The sequence below is a fragment of the Schistocerca serialis genome, chromosome 9 (assembly GCF_023864345.2).
Source record: "Schistocerca serialis cubense isolate TAMUIC-IGC-003099 chromosome 9, iqSchSeri2.2, whole genome shotgun sequence".
NCBI lineage: Eukaryota > Metazoa > Arthropoda > Insecta > Orthoptera > Acrididae > Schistocerca > Schistocerca serialis.
In genome coordinates this window covers 478,135,461-478,157,625 of record NC_064646.1, presented here as the reverse complement: position 1 = coordinate 478,157,625, position 22,165 = coordinate 478,135,461, and the positions used below count along the sequence as shown (strand labels likewise).

Below are 22,165 nucleotides of genomic sequence, written 5' to 3'. Positions count from 1 at the left end.
CGTTCCTGAGTTATACCTTCATGTCTCTCTCTCTCTTTACCACCAACCTCACCCCTCACCTCTTTGTGAGGTAGGTGATGGTTCCTATACCTACTGTATTTATTTCCAGATAGTAAGTGGCACGTATACCAAGGTCAGTTCAATTCTACGAAACATATATACAACGATTTGTATGAATGTGTGGACAAGACATTTGAGACGACAGGGAAGAATAAGTAATTAGCTCACAACGATTTGTATGAATGTGTGGACAAGACATTTGAGACGACAGGGAAGAATAAGTAATTAGCTCTTCCTATTGGATACTGGTTACTAAGTTCTAAAATTGTGAAGTCCAAGCACAAATAAGTAACTGACATTTATTTGCGTTTATTTATGGTGTGCAGTAAACACAAGGACAGTGCAGTTTCACATGCCACTAAATTTGAGAGAAATAGTTATTCATTGTTGCCACAGTATTATACATTTCAATTTATCTACATGAAGGGGCCATTAACACGTAACACAAGATCACGCATCGCGGCCGAGATCTTTCACGCCAGAGCGCGCTCTCATTCTCGCAGTGGTTTCCTTTATGACAACGGCGTCCTCAACGATGGTTAAATGTCTACATGATTCTTAACGATTTCTGTTGAAAGCTACCCCATCCTAAGAGCGTATTAAGGCAATGCGAAAGCACTGGAAAGTCACACATTTCTTCCTAGCAGGAGTATGGTTGTCACAAGTGTCAACTGTAGTTCCAAATTAATTTGATGAAAAATTTAAGTACAGAAATGTGACACAAAGTGTGCGTGCGAAAGAGAAGGAGAGAGAGAGAGAGAGATAAGTGTTTCCTTGACTGCTTTAAGCATGTAGATATTTCTAATTAACGGCTTTCTAGGGCACGATCGGCGACAATGAAATACACAAAGGGCGGAAGTCAACAAGGAAACGGATCCAAGCTTCAGGTCACGACAGCGGCTCCGATTGTGAAAGGCGTGGGAAACTGCGTCCTTGGAAGCTCTGCTGCATTGATTTCGGTGCACACGTTCACAGACTAAATAGTACGTCTAGTGATCAATGTTATCGAAATCGCCAGCCTACCGTGGGTCAGAATTCCAAACTAGAGGCCAAAATTGGAAACGAAATTCAGAGTTAGGAAACTGGCGCTAATACATCAAGTGCAGAAATGTCTGAGTTGTTAATAGCCCTGCGAAAGAGTGGTAAAGCGCTAGCGGTTTCACCTGCTATCGGAAGCTCGCTTCGATCCGACCACACACACACACATACACACACACACACATACACACACACACACACACACACACACACACACACACACACACACACACGGGCCGGCCGCGGTGGTCTAGCGGTTCTAGGCGCCCAGTCCGGAACCGCGCGACTGCTACGGTCGCAGGTTCGAATCCTGCCTCGGGCATGGATGTGTGTGATGTCCTTAGGTTAGTTAGGTTTAAGTAGTTCTGGGGGACTGATGACCACAGATGTTAAGTCCCACAGTGCTCAGAGCCATTTGAACCACACACACACACCCACGATTCACCAAGCAACTTGAACCTAAGGGACCGATGACTGTAGCAGTCTGGTCCCTTTAATCCCACAAACCAACCAACCAACTTGAAACAATGTTTCGCACTCCACTGTGTAGTGAACTTTTCCTATGGAAATCGAATAACTACTTTGAGCACCTAATCTCGGTATATCGAGTAATAGTTGCCAGCCGGCCAGAGTGGCCGAGCGGTTCCAGGCGATACAGTCTGGAACCGCGCGACCGCTACGGTCACAGGTTCGAATCCTCCCTCCGGCATGAATGTGTGTGATGTCCTTAGGTTAGTTAGGTTTAAGTTGTTCTAAGTTCCAGGGCACTGATGACCTTAGAAGTTAAGTCCCATAGTGCTCAGAGCCATTTGAACTATTTGAATACTTGCCAAATATAAATAAAAAATTCTGAGGCGTACATCGTCTTTCACAGGCCTCGTGAGCCGTCGAATTTTTGCTGGAACCCTGAAGACTGAATCGATTTTATGCCTCTTTAGGCGCCGGCTAATCTTCTCTGTTACTGAGCTTCTTCCTCTATATCATTCTGCTTACGTGTTTTCGGAAAGATAGCTTGAGAAATCTGGAGGCTGTTGTAACCATTGTCCCTGAATACTTCCCGCAATGGGTTCAATTCCTCCGGGAGGTTCTCAGCGTCTGAGACTGCTTCCGCTCGATGCACCAAGGTCCTCAGAACACAACGTTTCTGCGAAGGATTGCGATAGCTGCTAGCGTTCAGATTTCAGTCCTTGTGGGTGGATTGCCGGTAAACACTGTGGCTGAAACACTCATTTGCTTTATGAAGGACGAGGACGTCAATAAACGGCAAGACGCTATGTGTCTCCACCTCTATCGTGAATTCGACGTTGTCATGGATATTGTCGATGTGGTCCACAAATTCTCCCAGTCTTTCAGGATGAGAACAGACAACGAACGTGTCGTCGATGTAACGATAAATGCAACCAGGCTTTGCATTCTATGACGTCACTGCATTTTTTGTATGTTGCAGAATATTTTAACCAGACGCACGGTGTCTCGATAGGGAGCCCATTAGTTCCAGTTACAGCCAATCTGCTTATGGTTTTGGGAACAATACCAAGTTTCATCAGGATTGGGTACATTTTAAAGAAGCTCCGGATCTTCCTCTAACATCGTGAGTCAACTCCATTGCAGTGATAGGCGATATTCAACACGTCTCAACAGCGCCATAGTTCACAGGCGGGAATCCGGAGTGCCTATGGTAAAACTAGAGCCCACGTCACGTAGGACGGCCCTTCCACTCATAGAGGCGGAGCGATAGGGACGCGTGGAGGGGATAAGGTTTGCGCACGCGTGGTGGCAGAGATCGGGGAAACGAAGTCCGTTTTGCCGAAATGTGTTGTTGAAGACAACAATCAATTTCATTTGCCTTCGGTACATTGCATCATACGTTCAAATCTGTGGGGGAATAATATATCCTAAAACCGATTTAGACCAATCGTCTAAATAAGTTTTCAAAATGTCAAAAACAGAAGTATCGCTTTCAGATTCAGGTTTGAAAAAGTTATAAATACGGGACATAAACCTTCTCGACTGCTTGTGAAGCACCTACATCTACATGATGACTCAGCAGTTCACAATTAAGTGCTTGGCAGAGCATTTATCGAACCACATTCAAGCTATTTCTCTACCGTTCCAACCTCGAATACCGCGCGGGAAACACGAACACTTTAATCTTTCTGTGTGAGCTCCAATTTCTCTTATTTTCTTATGATGATTATTCCTCCTTGTGTAGGAGGTCGACAACAGAGTATTTTCCCAGTCTGACGAGAAAGTTAGAGACTGAAATTTCATGAGAAGATCCTGCCACAACGAAAAACGCCTTTGTTACGATGACAGCCACCCCAGTTTGCGTATCGTACCCGTGGCAGTATCTTCCCTATTTCGCGATAACACAAAACGAGCTGCCTTTCTTTGAACTCTTTCGATCAATCCTATCTACAGTACTCCAGAAGAGGGCGGAAAAGCGTTGTGTAAGTAGGATCTTTAGCACAGCTGTTTCTAAGTGTTCTACCAATAAATAGATATGTTTGGTTTGTTTCACACACAATGTTATCCATGTGATCGTTGCAACTTACATTATTATTATTCTGTAAGTATGTAGTGGAATTTACAACCTTTAGATTTGTGTGTTTTATCTCGTAAACCGAAATTTAGCGGATTCTTTTTAGCACTCATGTGGATGGCTTCAGACATTTAATTATTTAGAGTCAATTGCCATTTTTCTCACGGTACAAATATCTTGTCTAAGTCGTTTTGTAACTTGTTTTAATCATCTGATGACATTATAAGAAGGTAAATCACAGTATCATCTGCAAACAATCTAAGAGGGCTGCTCAGAGTGTTTCATAAACCGTTTATTAGATCAGGAACAGAGGAGCGTCTATAACACTTCCTTGCAAACGCCAGGTCTCACTTCTGTTTCAATGATTTTCCGTCGATTACGGCAGGAAATCACGAATCCAGTCCCTCAACTAAGAAGATACTCCATAGGCAAGCAATTTAATTAAAAGTTGGTTGCGAGGAACTTCACTTGTATTGCTGTCATCTAACATATGCATTTGGAAATCACACTGAAACGTTTACAAATACATACTCAGAGCTATACTGCTACATCAACATCTGAATGAATAATTCGGCGGCTCTGCGAATGAAACTGCATCGACGCGAAATATGGCAACAGTGTAGCATGCGGGAGAGAGATTCTCGCAGTCTAGTTTGTAACTCACGGCTATCCACTCGGTAAGAGAATGAATCTTATTGGCTGCTAGCAGTTAATGGTGGTGGATGCACAGAACGGCTGAAAAAAGGACGGCCATCCTACATGACGCGAACTATAGTTCGGCATATTAAGCTAACAGAATATGGTAAGATTAAATTCTACTGGGGAAAATTATGACCATAAAAAATTATGATCATTGTTCAACGAAGAGCCCTGGTAGGTTTAATAAAATCGAAGCATTAATGACAAATATTGCTTAAATGAACAATAACTATGAAAAATATTGCATTCAAAAATTTAAATGTGTCATTGTAAGTTTAGTAAATAAATCACGAAATATATGAACTTTCTAAAGAAATGAAAGTGAAACAAAATCTATATTGTATTATTTATTGGTTTTATACATGGTTTATATATAGATTATATAATGGTTTTAGTTGATGTAGCTGATCAATGGAATAAGGATGCAGAAGGAAATGGAAACCCCTGCATTAAAGACAAATAATATGTATAAGCAGGACATGTGAGCTGAAACAAAAAAGTACCATAACAATATCTCCATTGGCAAAAGATTCTGAACTAGTCTCCCATTCAGAACTCTCGGAGGAGACGAGCACCAGGGAGGTGACAAAGAGAAAAAGATTGAATAGCCAGCGAGAGGACAACAATCTATGACTCAGTGTGTGGAATGTCAGAAGTTTGAACATGATAGGGAAGCTAGAAAATCTGAAAAGCGAAGTACTAAGGCACAGTCTAGATATAGTTGGGATCAGGGAAGTTAAGTGGAAAAAAAGGTAAGGGTTTGGGTCACCCCTGAGTATAGGGTAATATTGTAACACACCACCTGTTGTTTGTCCGGATTTTGCGTGTGTTCGATAATGTTAGATTTCAGTGTCGCCCTGTCACCCCTAATTAATCTGCAGTGGTAGTTTTGACGATAAATCACACCTATTTTCAATTCCAAACATGAACCATAACGAACACTTAGGGGGTTCAATGATATCAGACAATTACAAGGAAATAAAATAAAGCAAAAGGTTAATTCAGGATCAAACTACTGAAAGTAAAAGCTCTACTGAATCAATAAATTTATTATCAGCTTCAGGCCGATGCTGAATAAAGAAACAAATGAACCATTTACAAATTACCATCCTAGCTGGGATTGGCAGTGAATTGTGTCACAATCGGTACAAAACGCAGTCTCTCATAAATTGGCTGACCGACTGACATCGACACAAAACGAAAAATAAGAAGAATCACTACACCCCAAAGCATCGCGAAACCTCAGTGGAAACAGCAATTGCACGTGATCCAGTTGTTTAACGCTGCTCGTAACGCAGGCCGAAGCAGGAGCGATCTCACCATACTACTGCTGCTGTGGCTGCGGTCTCCAGTGGACGATGGTACGGCTGTGGAATGTGGGTGCGGCGCCTCGGAAATCGCACTCCTACAATACTTGGACAACAGACTGCTGTCCGTGAACTTCTCAAATTGCGACAATCTTCCCATGAGCACCTCTACTGTTTATCCCCTGTATGGAGACAGTGAATACGACTCACAGTCCCTCACGCTTGGTCTCTCCTATATGCTGGCGATGATTTACTGGCAAGCGAACAACGTGAAGACCTCCAGGAACAGATGCAGCAACGGTTACCCTCTGTATTTGCTCTAATTTCTCTGATTAATTTCTCTGGTCAATATGAGAGATGTGTGTGTGTGTGGGGGGGGGGGGGGGGGGGGAGGGAGTAATATGTTACCTTACTCGTCCTGCTTCATCATAGGCAACACTTGGTTTAAGCATCATGAAAGAAGTTGTATATATGGAAGACCCCTGGAGACACTGGAAGGTTTCAAGTAGATTATAGAATGGTAAGACAGAGATTTAGGAACTAGGTTTCAAACGTAAAACGTTTCTCTGACCACAATTTATTGGTTATGAACTGTCGACTAAAACTGAATAAACTGCAGAAGGTGAGGATTTAAGGAGCTGGGACCTGGATAAAATGAAAGAACCTGTGGGTTGTAGAGAGTTTTAGAGAGAGCATTAGGATACGATTGACAAGAACGGGGGAAATAAATACAGTAAAGAAGAATGGGTAGCAGTGAAGGCAGCAGAGGGTCAAGTCGGTAAAAAGGCGAAGGCTAGTAGAAATCCTTGGGTAACAGAAGGGGTACTGAGTTTAATTGATGAAAGGAGGAAATCTAAAAATGCAGTAAATGGAGCAAGCGAAAAGGAATACAAACGACTCAAAAATGATATCGATAGGAAGTGCAAATGGCTAAGCAGGGATGTCTACTTCCCCCCATGAACCATGGACCTTGCCGTTGGTGGGTGGGTAGGCTTGCGTGCATCACCGATACAGATAGCCGTACCGTAGGTGCAACCACAATGGAGGGGTATCTGTTGAGAGGCCAGACAAACGTGTGGTTCCTGAAGAGGGGCAGCAGCCTTTCCAGTAGTTGCAGGGGCAACAGTCTGGATGATTGACTGATCTGGCCTTGTAACACTAACCAAAACGGCCTTGCTGTGCTGGTACTGCGAACGGTTGAAAGCAAGGGGAAACTACAGCCGTAATTTTTCCCGAGGGCATGCAGCTTTACGGTATGATTAATGATGATGGCGTCCACTTGGGTAAAATATTCCGGAGGTAAAATAGTCCCACTTTCGGATCTCCGGGTGGGGACTACTCAAGAGGACGCCGTTATCAGGAGAAACAAAACTGGCGTTCTACGGATCGAAGCGTGGAATGTCAGATCCCTTAATAGGGCAGGTAGGTTAGAAAATTTAAAAAGGGAAATGGATAGGTTAAAGTTAGATATAGTAGGAATTAGGGAACTTCGGTGCCAGGAGGAACAAGACTTTTGGTCAGGCGAATACAAGGTTATAAATACAAAGGCAAACAGGGGTAATGCAGGAGTAGGTTTAATAATGAATAAAAAATAGGAATGCGAGTAATCTACTACAAACAGCATAGTGAACGCATTATTGTGGCCAAGATAGACACGAAGCCCACGCGTACTACAGTAGTACAAGTTTATATGCCAACTAGCTCTTCAGATGACGAAGAAATTGAAGAAATTTATGATGAAATAAAAGAAATTATTCAGATAGTCAAAATGCAGTAAGTGAAGCAGGCAAAAAGGAATACAAACGTCTCAAAAATGAGATCGACAGGAAGTGCAAAATGGCTAAGCAGGGATGGCTGGAGGACAAATGTAAGGATCTAGAGGCTTATCTCACTAGGGGTAAGATAGATACTGCCTACAGGAATACTAAAGAGACCTTTGGAGAAAAGAAAACCACTTGTATGAATATCAAGAGCTCAGATGGAAACCCAGTTCTAAGCAAAGAAGGGAAAGCAGAAAGGTGGAAGAAGTATATAGAGGATCTATACAAGGGCGATGTACTTGAGGACAATATTATGGAAATGGAAGAGGATGTAGATGTAGATGAAGATGAAGTGGGAGATACGATACTGCATGAAGAGTTTGACAGAGCACTGAAAGACCTGAGTCGAAACAAGGCCCCGGGAGTAGACAACATTCCATTAGAACTACTGACGGCCTTGGGAGAGCCAGTCCTGACAAAACTCTACCATCTGGAGAGAAAGATGTATGAGACAGACGAAATACCCTCAGACTTCAAGAAGAATATAATAATTCCAATCCCAAAGAAACCAGGTGTTGAGACATGTGAAATTTACCGAACTATCAGTTTAATAAGTCACGGCTGCAAAATACTAACGCGAATTCCTTACAGACGAATGGAAAAACTAGTAGAAGCCGACCTCGGGGAAGATCAGTTTGGATTTCGTAGAGATGTTGCAATAGGCGAGGCAATACTGACGCTTCGTCTTATCTTAGGAGATAGATTAGGGAAAGGCAAACCTACGTTTTTAGGATTTGCAAACTTAGAGAAAGCTTTTGACAATGTTGACTGGAAAACTCTCTTTCAAATTCTTAAGGTGGCAGGAGTTAGTATACAGGGAGCGAAAGGCTATTTAAAATTTTTACTAATACCAGAGGGCAGTTATAAGAGTCCAGGGGCATGAAAGGGAAGGAGTGGTTGGGAAGGGAGTGGGACAGGGTTGTGGCCTATCCCCAATGTCATACAATCTGTATATTAACCAAACAATAAAGGAAACAAAAGAAATATTTGGAGAAGGGATTAAATTCCATGAAGAAGTAATAAAACCTTTGAGGTTTGCCGATGACATTGTAATTCTGGCAGAGACGGCAAAAGACCTGGAAGAGCAGTTGAACGGAATGGACAGTGTCTTGAAAGGAGGATATAAGATGAACATCAACAAAAGGAAACCAGGAAAATTGAATGTAGTCGAATTAAATCAGGTGATGCTGAGGTAATTAGTTTTGTTATTCGGGGAGTAAAATAACTGATGATGATCAAAGTAGAGAGGATATAAAATGTAGACTGCAATGGCAAGAATGCGTTTCTGAAGAAGAGGAATCTGGTAACATCGAGTACAGATTTAAGTGTCAGGAAGTCGTTTCTGAAAGTATTTGTATGGAGTGTAGCAATGTATGGAAGTGAAACATGGGCGATAAATAGTTTAGATAAGAAGAGAATAGAAGCTTTCGAAATGTGGTGCTACAGAAGAATGCTGAAGATTAGATTTTTAGATCACGAAACTAATGAGGAGGTATTGAATAGAATTGGGGAGAAAAGTAATTTGTGGCACAACCTCATTAGAAGAAGGGACTGGTTGTTAGGGCACGTTGTTATGCATTAAGGGATCACCAGCTTAGTATTGGAGGGAAGAGTGTAGGATAAAAATCGTAGAGGGAGATGAAGGCATGAATACACTAAGCAGGTGTAGGACGTAAGTTGCAGTAGTTACTCGGAGATGAAGAAGCTTGCACAAGATAGGGTAGCATGAAGAGCTGCATCAAACCAGTCTCTGGATTGAAGACCACAACGCAATGAAAGGTAAAATATTCGTCCAGATGAGACGACATTGCGCCATTGTTATCTTTATAATTTTTCAATTCATTTGAATGTGGAGTTAAGGTTTTTGAGATCCTGGTCTTCAATTCTTTCGACTCGCTTACAACTTGGCTTGCTCACGGTCATATTTTGGTAGTTACAAATGCATGTTATTGCACGACCACAGCTAATGATGTTTTCCAATGCGTATTCACCGCTTTTTCACATTCTGATCGATATGATATCTTATAAGCATTAACATATTTTGCACTGCACTGTTAAGTGGATTTATCAAATGTTCGCTTTGACTTTAGAATTGGCTCTCCATTACTTTTGCTCAGACTTTGTGCAGTGTCTTGTATTCTGCTTGATTGTACATATTTTTCTTAGACTACGTTTCGTCCAAATATTACCAGTCTGAATTGGATTGCAGATGGCATCCGAAACAGTTGTCGACTTTCATTATGATAGGGAAATGTTCGCCTAGGCGCTAAAAGCTCTTCGCTTTAAAAAAATTCTTTATTTAATAAACCGCATTAAGACCGCCGTGTCCTCCTTGACAATGTCAGGCTTCACTGTCAATTACTTGTAACAATTCAAGGAAAAAGCCGTTTTCCTATAGTGTGAAATTCCTGAATGGTTTCTGAATGTCAAAGATTCTGCACCACAGACAATAGATATATTATGAAGAAAATTTCATTTCGGATGTGGGAAGGTTCACGAAGTAGTCTCTGGTAGTCGTATTCTACAGTGCAAAAAGCCGTACTACGAGTTGGATATAACTTCAGCAAAATGGTTGATGGAAAAATCACCCCCTTCAGAGGATGGTCTCAGCTAGTGTATCTTTGTAAGTGATGGTGAGTTGTATACGCTCAGTTATTCCACATGAGTCATGTGTCATCGTGAAGGGCTTCGAGGAAGTGAAGTGTACTAAAGACTAGACCTGTTGCCAAAATATAACGTGCATCATGTTGAGAAGGGCTTCCCTCACTTCCTGCACTCTGATCAAAATATGTGTCGACAAATATGAGCCAGTAACTCCTGAGTTAAATGTGAAGTTCTTGGAACAGTGGTCGCACGACTGCCATCTGCGAGATTTTGCAGACGACTTCAGTGAGAGCATTGGGCATTCTTTTTGAATATGGAAGAAAATTAACGTTTTTGTATAATAAAAGTTTTTCTGTACTCCGACTTAAAACACGTGCTGACACGTTAACTATGATTTCAGTGTGTCAGCGATAATATGATTTATTGTTTGAAAATTCAAATAAAATTTACGCCTAGGGTGTTTTTGTTGTGTTTTCCCATTTCCCTTTGTAAATTAATGTTGATGCCTCGTTCAAGTAACGATTACAGAGAGATAGGGATAAGTGAAATTTCATACACACATTTTACTACAGTACGATACAGAGATAAGAAATTTACTGATGGGGCAGTAACGTATTTAGCACAAAGCATGATAGAGAGAAACTTACTTATTAGATAATAGTTTAGATGCTTGTGTAATTTTGGAAACTATTACAGATGTGGAAATACAGTAATTTTTTGATTGTGTGTGTGTGTGTGTGTGTGTGTGTGTGTGTGTGTGTTTGTCTTTAAATTTACTGCCCACTATCAACTCTAATATATTTTTTAAATGTCGTACCAATATTTCCAATATTCTACATTCATCTCTCGATGGGTTCATCGAAAATATTAGTGTGCCATATGACCTCAAACTCACTGCGTCATCAAAAATGAGACATGCGTTGATGACATCGTCGATAGGTCAATGACTATCTGTGAAGGTCAGTGACCTAGGTTATGTAATGTTAACAATGTGAATAAGGTGATTCAAAACTGACATAGCTATACTGTTTAACTATATTAATAAATATTGCTTTCACTTATTATTTTGTATCTTAGTGAGAAAAATACCTATCTGAAACACACTGTATGAAAATTCTCGCTTCCGACTGCAAGTGATGAGAATTTTCTTTGTGGCAGGTGTCAGCAATGCGTACAGTGGAAGGAGAGGGCACCGACTCAGGTTCCCAGGTGGCCCAGTGGTTCGCCGGCAGGTCGGCGCTGGTGACCGGGGCCACCGGCTTCCTGGGCAAGGCCATTGTGGAGAAGCTGCTGCGGTGCTGCCCAGACGTCGGCACCCTCTACCTGCTGGTGCGGCCCAAGCGCGGACAGGACCCACACGCGAGGCTCGAGGCCTACACCTCAGACGTTGTAAGTCATGCAGACGGGCCGGGCTAGTTCAAGCCAACATTGTGTTGCGACATTTGTCTCTAAGTCGAGGATGTTAGCGCCCTGGGAGCAGAGGCGTTTCCCATCAAAAGATGCGTCAGCAACAGCTAAGTCTCTGGAACAATTTCTCTACTAAGCCAATTACGCCATTTAGTGTTGCATTTTTTGAAAAGAAATTCTGCTGATGAGACATGCAGCGTATTTGGGAAACAAAGAGGTCACTGTCTTGGCATGCTCTGCAAACCCAGCGATGTCGGAGGTACGGACTTAGCATGGTCTGTTTACGGAGGTATTAATAATTTCAGTGCTTATTTGGCGTAGCCAATAATTCCAGTTCTCATTTGTCGTAGCTTGACACTAAGCTAGGGAAGTAAGTACTGTGAACTATATTGAACATGGAAAATGAGATCGATACTAGGTCGATAGATGGAATTGAAGAGAAAGTGAACCTTACGTCTACATATAATGTGAGCCTAAATCATTATAATGAAGAAAATAGAGAATCGTCTTATATGAAAACCAGACATCCAAAGGCGTTCCAGAATCAATGTCAAAGTTCAGAAAACGAGGTATTAGCTATATTCGGTAATCCACATATCTATGACTTTAATATCAAATTACAAACTAGTATATCTACCAACTATTCTGAGTATTTATTCACATTCGAGGGTTACTACTCATCTCCAAGTGACATTCTTACCATGATGCTTCTGGTTTCAGCAGTTGGAGTCAGAACAAGAAACTGTACAATCAGCCCCTTTCTCTGAGTCAGCCTTCATATCGCCTGTGCTGTGGATATTTCATTCTTCCTCCCTCTAACTAGCCTGAAGGGCCACTAGTGTCTGCAGGGGAATCAGGACCAGTCAAGTATGGGGCAGAGGAGATGGTTGTCACTGTCAACTGCTCTGTGACGATTGTTGTTGTGGACATGATACCAGTGACTTGGTCCCCAGATGGGAATGCGGCTTCCACAGCTGGTGGCAACAGTATGACCTTCATAGGCGCCTCATAGTTCACAGCTGATGGTAGCAGTTTCAACTCCATAGTTGCTTCATAGCCCATAGAATGTGGTGGACATATTATGTGAGAGGTAGTCGCAGTGCACGTGAGGAGCTTCAATGGGTAATGTGTTGACATATGGAGGGTAGTGGTCCCAACCTGGGACTTCCGGGAACACCGTCAGTAATTTTGACAGCCTCAAATGGGCACTTGAGGCCAAACAATGTAGTATCAGATAAATCCATCATGGCTGTCATTTCCCAATCACAGCCACAGCTGATTTTGATGCACCACAAGGTGCTCTTGCCCAGTTGCTATTTCAAACATTTGATTCCTGCTACGACCAGTGATGACCACAGGTCAAATCTGGTGTTTGTCCATATCTATGATTCCAGGTTACAGGGCCCATGCAGTAGGTAGTATGGGCTGGTGTAAAAGATTGGAAATTGCACACAGCCTGCGGCCATGCGGCATTTTGGTCAGGGTATGGTCGTGTACAGGGGTGGATCTATAAAAGTGAGGTTCCTCAGAGGTTGACATTATCAGCTTCAGTTTCATTTGAATGTTCTGGCCTCCTACTGTGCTTTCAACTTTGATACACTGTCGAAATGATACACATCACACCTTGACAATGCCTTTCTTCTTGATATCCCCCTGAATGCGAGGATCTGAGACTTCAGTGTAGTCAAAGTATAAAGAGCCTTCAAATGAAAAGGTAGGAAACGTCGTAACAACCAAACTGGTTGAAATTCAGAAATGTTACTTTGCGATAATGTAGTGAGACATCTAGGGGTGTGAATGCAAGATCTGGCGTGGTTGTACGTCTGTATCACCCCCGCCGCCCCCCTCCGCCCCCGTCCACCGCCCCCGCCGCCGTCCCCCCTGACAGATTCAAAGCTATGCCATCAGCAGGCAAGGTGAAGTTCGCCACTTTTTTCGACGTCTGAGGTCCAATACCCATCAAATTCCTCGAGCACGGAAGAACCATTAACAGTGACCTGTACTGTGAGACAATCCATAGCCTACTGAAGTCCATCAATAGCAAAAGACCTCAGCTGCTCAATGAGGGAGCGATTCTGCTGCACGATAACGCGCTTCCACGTATCTCCAATGTCACACACAGTGTAGTGGCCAAGTTCAAGCAGGAGCAGCTACACCATCTAAAAAAGAATCTCAGAGGGAAGGGCTCCAACTGAGATAACGAAGCGAAGGACACAGTGGAAGAGTCGCTCCTGCCATAACCAAAGGAATTCTGGGAGCAGGTAATCCGCCAGCTCGTGAAACAATGGAACAGTTGTGCTCAGGTCCCTGGTGATTATTTTTAATAAAGACTTCACTTATAACCACAGTGCTGTTTCCTACATTTTCTTTTGAACGTCTCTCCTACATACTGTTTCTTCTGTGACCATAAAAATTAGCTACTGAGTTATGTTAACAGGTAACATGCTGGTTTTGGAGTTTGGGGTTGGGGCTCTGAACAGCTGACGCAAGCATGATGTGCTAGTCTGAAGGTCCATCAAGCCCTCATCTGTCGATATAATCAACATCTAAACTGTCTTGAGTAACATGCAGGGTGTACTCTGTTCTCTGTTGCGTTGGCTCGGGGAGTAACTTCAAGATAAGTGGCTTATGGTCTGTGGCCAGATGTACGATGGGACATCAAAAGTAAGTTACACATTTCACCCAACGCTAAGACCATTGCACAATGAGAGTATCACAACCCTAGAAGAGAGAGCATGCCTGTTTTCCCTGCTGACCCAGTTCTGCTGGGGTGTGGGTAACAGCTGCATCACACTGTGAGAGTGAAAACTGCGCAGCAATTGGAGACATACTCCATAGATGAAGTACGTGGTACAGCACAATACCTAAGTGAAAAAGACGAAATTGAACACAGATTCACTGAGAATTTCTGGCAGTATATAAACCAAAAACAATTTTGCGTCTGGCCACAGTTAAATGGTGCCAGCTATTTGACCAAGTCCGCACAGATTTATTTTATTTATTTATTTATTTAAATGTCAAGTTCCGTAGGACCAAATTGAGGAGTAAACCTCCAAGGTCATGGAACGTGTCAGTACAAGAACTTACAACATAAAAAGTAATAACAGATAAAAATAAATGTTCATGACCCTGAAAGAAAATCAGCCCATAAGTTTAAGCAAATGCTATCAGCAATACATTGAGAATCATCTTAATTTTTCAAGGAACTCCTCTACAGAATAGGAGGAGTGACCCATGAGGAAACTCTTCAGTTTCGATTTGAAAGCGCGTGGATTACTGCTAAGATTTTTTTTAATTCGAGTGACAGCTTATTGAAAATGGATGCAGCAGTATACTGCACTCCTTTTAGCACAAGAGTTAAGGAAGTCCGATCCAAATGGAGATTTGATTTCTGCCGAGTATTAACCGAGTGAAAGTTGCTTATTGTTGGAAATAAACTAATATTGGTAACAAGTAACGACAATAAGGAATATACATATTGAGAGGCCAATGTCAAAATACCTAGACTCGTGAAAAGAGGTCGACAAGAGGTTCGTGAACTCACACCACTTTTTGCCCGAACCGCCCGTTTCTGAGCCAAAATTATCCTTCTAGAATGGGAAGAGTTACCCCGAAACATAACACCATACGACATAAGTGACTGAAAATAAGCAAAGTAATTTACGTGTCGAAATATCACTCACTTTCGATACCGTTCGAATAGTGAAAATGGCAGTATTAAGTCTTTGAACAAGATCCTGAATGTGGGCTTTCCACAATAGCTTACTATCTATCTGAACAACTAGGAATTTGAACTGTTCATTTTCACTAATCATATGCCCGTTCTGTGAGATTAAAACGTCAGGTTTTGTTGAATCGTGTGTTAGGAACTGTAAAAACTGAGTCTTACTGTGATTTAACGTTAGTTTATTTTCTATAAGCCATGAACTGAGGTCATGTACTGCTCTACTTGAAACCGAGTCAATGTTGCACACAACATCCTTTACTACCAAGCTAGTGTCATCAGTAAACAGAAATAATTTAGAGTTACCCATAATACTAGAGGGCATATCATTTATATAAATAAGGAACAGGAGCAGCCCCAACACTGATCCCTTGGGCATCCCCCACTTGACAGTACCCCACTCAGATCCCACATCACAGCCGTTATCAACATTGAGAATAATGACCTTTTGCTGCCTGTTGCTAAAGTAAGAGGTGAACCAATTGTGAGCTACTCCCCTTATTCCATAATGGTCCAACTTCTGGATTAATATTGTGTGATCAATACAGTCAAATGCCTTTGTTAAATCAAAAAATACGACGAGCGTTCGAAACTTTTTGTTTAGCCCATCCAGTACCTCGCATAGAAAAGAGAATATAGCATTTTCAGTTGTCAAACGACTTCTAAAGCCGAACTGTACATTTGATAGCAAATCGTGCGATGTAAAATGATCAATTAACCTTACATACACAGCCTTTTCGATAACTTTTGCAAACAATGATGGCATAGAAATAGGTCTAAAATTATCTACATTATCCCATTCTCCCTTTTTATAATGCGGCTTTACTACTGAGTACTTTAATTGCTCAGGAAACTGACCATTCCTAAAGGGAAAATTACAAATATGGCTAAATACAGGGCTAACATATGCAGTACAGAACTTAAATATTCTACTAGACAATCCATCATAACAATGAGAGTCCTTAGTCTGCAGTGATTTGATTATTGTCTCAGTCTCCCTCTTGTCTGTATCACAGAGGAGTATTTAAGACGTCAATCTCGGAAAGGCATGTGCTAAGAAATTTATATGATTTCCTGTAGATACTAAATTTTTATTTAATTCACCAGCAATGCTCAGAAAACGGTTATTAAATACTGTACATATATCTGATTTATCAGTAACAGAAATATTTTTACTGCGGACTGACTTTATATCATCGACCTTGTGCTGCTGACCAGACACTTCCTTCACAACTGACCATATGGCTTTAATTTTATCCTGTGAATTAGCTATTCTATTTGCAACCACATACTTTTTGCCTTGATAATAACATTTTTAAGCACCTTACAATACTGTTTGTAATGGGCTACTGTAGCTTGATTGTGACTACTTCTAACATTTTGATATAATTCCCGCTTCGTTCTTCATCCCACTAGTCAGCCAACCGGGCTGTCCATTACTACTAGTTCACCGTCTAGAATGTTCTAATGGAAAGCAACTCTCAAAGAGCATGAGAAATGTGTTATGGAAAGCATTGTATTTATCATCTATATTATCAGCACTATAAACATCTTGCCACTCTTGTTCCTTGACAAGTTCTGAAAAACTCTCTATTGCTGTTGGATTAACTTTCCTATGTAGTTTGTAATTAAATACGACATTGGTTAGAGTACAAAAAACTTTTAGTGTTAAAATTTGTGCATCATGGTCTGAAAGGCCATTCACCCTTTTACTAACAGAATGCCCATCTAGTAATGAAGAATGAATAAAAATATTGTCTATGACTGTGCTACTGTTCCCCTGCACTGTAGTTGGTAAAAACACAGTTTGCATCAGATCATATGAATTTAGGAGATCTACCAACATCCTTTTTCTTGCACAATCATGTACAAAATTAATATTGAAGTCACCACAGAGAACTACTTTCTAGTAATTCCTACAAAGTGAATCAAGAACCCTCTCTAGCTTAAGCAAAAATGCTCTGAAGTCGGAGTTAGGGGACCTATAAACAACAGCAATTAGAAGTTTAGTTTCACTAAATTCAACTAATGCTGCACAACTTTCAAATATCTGTTCAGTGTAGTGTCGTGATACGTCTATGGACTCAAATGAAATACTGTTTTTTACGTACAGAGCCACTCCCCCACCCCGCAAGGAACTCCTTGAGAAACAGCCAGCTAATCTGTAGCCCACTCACAGAAATCACAGATTTTTTGACGATGAGGGCGATCACACAGGAATTTTCAAATGACTCTGTGACCAATGAGCGGATTTCTGTCACTAGAAATTGAACAATTAGTAGAAAGCTTGTAACGCCTCCGTTCTTATCCCGACGTGATCTGATCGAATAGCAGCCCAATATTTATTATTAACATGACCGTGAACCTAATGTGGCTGGTAATCGGAATTCCTGCTACAGAAGTTGTTACTTTCCAGTTCGTCCTGTTCAATACTATAATACTGAATGTATGGTAATAAGGAACACCAACACAGTTTTACTAATTACGAAGTTATATTCTTCTCAAAACACAAAAAGGAGACAGCCACTGCCTTCGTCATACGTACCTAATTACGGCTAATCTCAGCACAGGCTTTCTTCATTTTCTATTGTCGTCACACGCTAATCCATCACTGCATCCAACACTGCAATCCAAGGCTAGACCGGCGCGGTAGACGCGAAACTAAATATCGGCGCTAGTAACGTCACTGATCACTTTTATAAAGATACTTCATCACTTTCCCGGTATTTATTAATTATTTAGGGGTCTAACCACAGCGATGGTGACACCCTTCTCGGTTAAAAACCCTGTATTCCAATAATGGCCTCCACACACACACCATTCCCGCCAACCACTCTGGCGCATCTCGACACTCGCTCTCGCAACACGTCACAATCGATTGTTCGCTCTATCGACTTGTGCCGGGTGCAGAGTTATAGTAAGGGCCTACAGACCCCTTACAAGCTCCAACCGTTATTTACAGGGACTTGGAGACTACGTTGAAAAATAGCAGATGTATCTGCATCACTTTGAATTGTAGTGCAGCGTTTAATAATACTGTGCAGCTTACTTTTTAAGCCTCCTCATAATATTTTTTCACATGAGAAAACAATGAACTTTTTGATATAAAAATAAGTAATAGGAGACGGTGTCTCCTTTTCTATTGAACGATAATTCATCTGAGCAGCTGTTGCGAGTTTTAGTCTTTTATAGAATTGGTTGTTGAATGTCATTTCAGCAATTGCTGGGCAGCATTGTGCCAGTGCCATACTGTGAAGCATCTACCATGAGGACTAAATGTCTGGCGAGGGTAAATGTGCTCCACCGGGAAGCAGAATCTTCCGAAACCCCCAGCTACTTATCCATCACCCTATATGTAGATAGTCGCTGACAGCTTGCCAATAAATATTTTGGATAATAAATTGGTAGCTATTTATGTTCATGACGATTAAATCTTTATGACTTGATCTATGTTTTATTATTATTATTTTAGGTGCATATGGACTCTATTACATAACTCAAGGCTGTTATGTTTCAATCTTCAGAGTTTCCAATTAGCTCTCATTTTTTCTCCATAGTTTCTTTTTCCATCTTCAGGCCACTTTGTCCCTGGTCTGGTGGTGACTTAATTCTCCGACAGTACTCCACAATTGCTAAGTTTTAGTCTGTATAAGTTTCTGTTGAAGATATCTAGTAAATTTAAGTGAGATTTTTCTAAATCTATTTTGACCTCCTGGATCTAAGATATGGCTTTAAGTTGTGTGCACGTCGCACTTTCGAGACTGCGTTTGTTTGGAGGGGGGGGAGTCTGTACATATGCTAATGTGCTAATAATATTTCAGTCATGTTTTACTTACATCTGCCATGAGATTCGCTAGTTTTTATGTTGTTTTTAGAGACCGTCCTCTGTTCTTCTGCTCTTTTCTGTACGAATGTCTTTGTTAGAATTCCGCGTTCTTCTTTTAGGATATCTTCCACATCATGTCTGCTGTCAAGTGTAACCGTTTTGTTAGTGTACAAGCCTACAGGACTGATAACTGTGTTACAGGCTATTATTTTCGGGCTTATGAACATTCGTCTTTTGTTGTAGATGTTGCACATTTTACCATAACTCGCATAAGTTTCTCCGTCCGAGTTTTCTGTGCCATTTTTTCTCCCTCTGTTGCTGTTGTTGTTGTGGTCTTCAGTCCTGAGACTGGTTTGATGCAGCTCTCCATGTTACTCTATCCTGTGCAAGCTTCTTCATCTCCCAGTACCTACTGCAACCTACATCCTTCTGAATCTGCTTAGTGTATTCATCTCTTGGTCTCCCTCTACGATTTTTACCCTCAACGCTGCCCTCCAATACTAAATTGGTGATCCCTTGATGCCTCAGAACATGTCCTACCAACCGATCCCTTCTTCTAGTCAAGCTGTGCCACAAACTTCTCTTCTCCCCAATCCTATTCAATATTTCCTCATTAGTTATGTGATCTACTCATCTAATCTTCAGCATTCTTCTATAGCACCACATTTCAAAAGCTTCTATTCTCTTCTTGTCCAAACTATTTATTGTCCACGTTTCACTTCCATACATGGCTACACTCCATACAAATACTTTCAGAAATGACTTCCTAACACTTAAATCTATACTCGATGTTAACAAATTTCTCTTCTTCAGAAACGCTTTCCTTGCCATTGCCAGTCTACATTTTATATCCTCTCTACTTCGACCATCATCAGTTATTTTGCTCCCCAAATAGCAAAACTCCTTTACTACTTTAAGTGTCTCATTTCCTAATCTAATTCCCTCAGCATCACCCGACTTAATTCGACTACATTCCATTATCCTCGTTTTGCTTTTGTTGATGTTCATCTTATATCCTCCTTTCAAGACGCTATCCACTCCACTCAACTGCTCTTCCAAGTCCTTTGTTGTCTCTGACAGAATTACAATGTCATCGGCGAACCTTAAAGTTTTTATTTGTTCTCCATGGATTTTAATACCTACTCCGAATTTTTCTTTTGTTTCCTTTACTGCTTGCTCAATATACAGATTGAATAACATCGGGTAGACGCTACAACCCTGTCTTACCCCCTTCCCAAAAACTGCTTCCCTTTCATGTACCTCGACTCTTATAACTGCCATCTGGTTTCTGTACAAATTGTAAGTAGCCTTTCGCTCCCTGTATTTTACCCCTGCCACCTTTAGAATTCCCTCTGTATTTCATCTAAATACTTGAAGTGTCGAACATTCTAGATTTTTCCATATTCTGTGGTCACGTTTTGAGTAGAATGTTTCGAGCAGATGTGCTTATATTTTTTGGAAGGATATTTCTAGGCTACCTCTTCAAGTAGATTCAATGAGAGTTTCTGTTTAATTCCTGACGTTTCGTTGTCTGCTACTATTGAAATATCGTGTGAAAAAGCCAGCCAAGAAACTTGGATTTGACTTTTAGGTCCTTCAAGTCAGACGGGTTTCCAATACTTTAGGTTTTTGAGTTCTTTTTCCCACTTACGGATGACTTGACCAAAACCAGATTAAGGGGAATAAGACACACACCGCCGCCATATCAAACACCGGTCTGGTCGCTAATGGTTCTGATATCCCACCCATGGACTACGCTTTCTAGATTGCATTGATGACTTTTTTCTTTGATGAGATTTGGGGTTCTCAGCTCGAGTCCTAGTTCTTCGGGAACGATAAAAAAGCGCTGTCAATCGACTGAATCATACGGCTTCTGAAGTCCACAAAGTAGTGTATGATTGGGCTATTTGTGATAGCTTTGTATTTTAATGTTGTTCTAAATTGAATGTTTGTTTTCTAAAATTCCGATCGGTGGAAGCCGGCTTGGTATTCGCCTGTTTTGTGAGCGAGCTGCTCCTGAGCTCTTTTGAGGATGCGTGTTGACAGTTTTGTCTGTAACTTGCGGAAATGAGATTTTTCGATAGTTATTTAAATCTGTTATTTACATCTGTTTGGTCATACTAGTTTGCACGGTAATTTATTCAGAGTGTGATGGGTATATGTGCTGACTTTTCTATTAGTCACTTAGAACGGTGTACTGAACAACGTTAAAGACTGGTTATACCTCCAAGTACATGTGACAAGAGCAAGCCATTAATGCTCATTTTTCCTGGACAGCAGGTCAGGTGCCGAAGTGTGGACACGTGCACACCGAACGGTCGGTCTATACTGGCAGGCGTAGTCCACGTAGTGGTGCTCTAACGACCATGCAGGAAACCATCAGGTAGCAAATTATACAACACGTTTGTGGGATGACTGTTCAGCACAGATGTGCGTACCTGTTAAATGTACCACATATAAAAATATCTACACTTATACCCACTACACGTCGTGTACAACGACAGTCAGGAGGAAAGGTACTTGCTCTGAGCGGTCATAATATTAGTGGTTCAGAACAAAAACGTCATATGAACATTTGTCCTGTTCTTGCCGGGATATGAGAAAACCAATAAAAACAAGGGGGGACGGAACAAGTGCAGCTGACAGCAAATTTAACATTGTGATCTAACGTTTTGTTCAGTTGTGTACATTTCTCAGAAAAGATGTTGGAAAAGTTCGCCATCGACTACAGAGAATTTTGCAGCTCTTGTAGACAGCGGTTGTGTTATTCATCTCAGCTCATTTGTATAGTCGTTTACTTGAGAACACACACTTAAGATAAGAGCCCGAAGTGTGCATTGAAATAGTCGGTGAAAATGATCATTGAAGACAATACTGTGTAGGTTAATGACACTTCGATTGTATTCACATGTGAGTGCTGGTAAAGGGCATGAAACTGACGCCTATTCAGACAGCTGTAGGTTGGATACGGTTAAGAAGAGGGCGTATGTTCATTTGAAGTTTGTTGTTCAGAATCACTAACACTATGACCTCCCAAAGAATATACCTTTCCTCCCAATTCATCCCGTACGTTGTAATGTTAACTTACTACACATGTCAGGTTAGATATAAGAGAGGGTCTATAACCCCCAATCATGC

The 22,165-nt window shown here is 41.3% G+C and overlaps 1 protein-coding gene across 2 annotated transcripts in view; it reads left to right on the top strand.

The window, feature by feature from the left end:
• Positions 1-22,165, top strand: part of LOC126419198 (fatty acyl-CoA reductase 1-like) — a 147,672-nt gene that overhangs the window by 21,009 nt on the left and 104,498 nt on the right. For both annotated transcript variants that reach the window (XM_050086333.1, XM_050086332.1), the window contains exon 2: positions 11,229-11,459. In XM_050086333.1, the coding sequence (XP_049942290.1) occupies positions 11,238-11,459 (222 nt within the window). In that variant the 5' untranslated portion in view covers positions 11,229-11,237. The remainder of the gene's footprint in view (positions 1-11,228; positions 11,460-22,165) is intronic.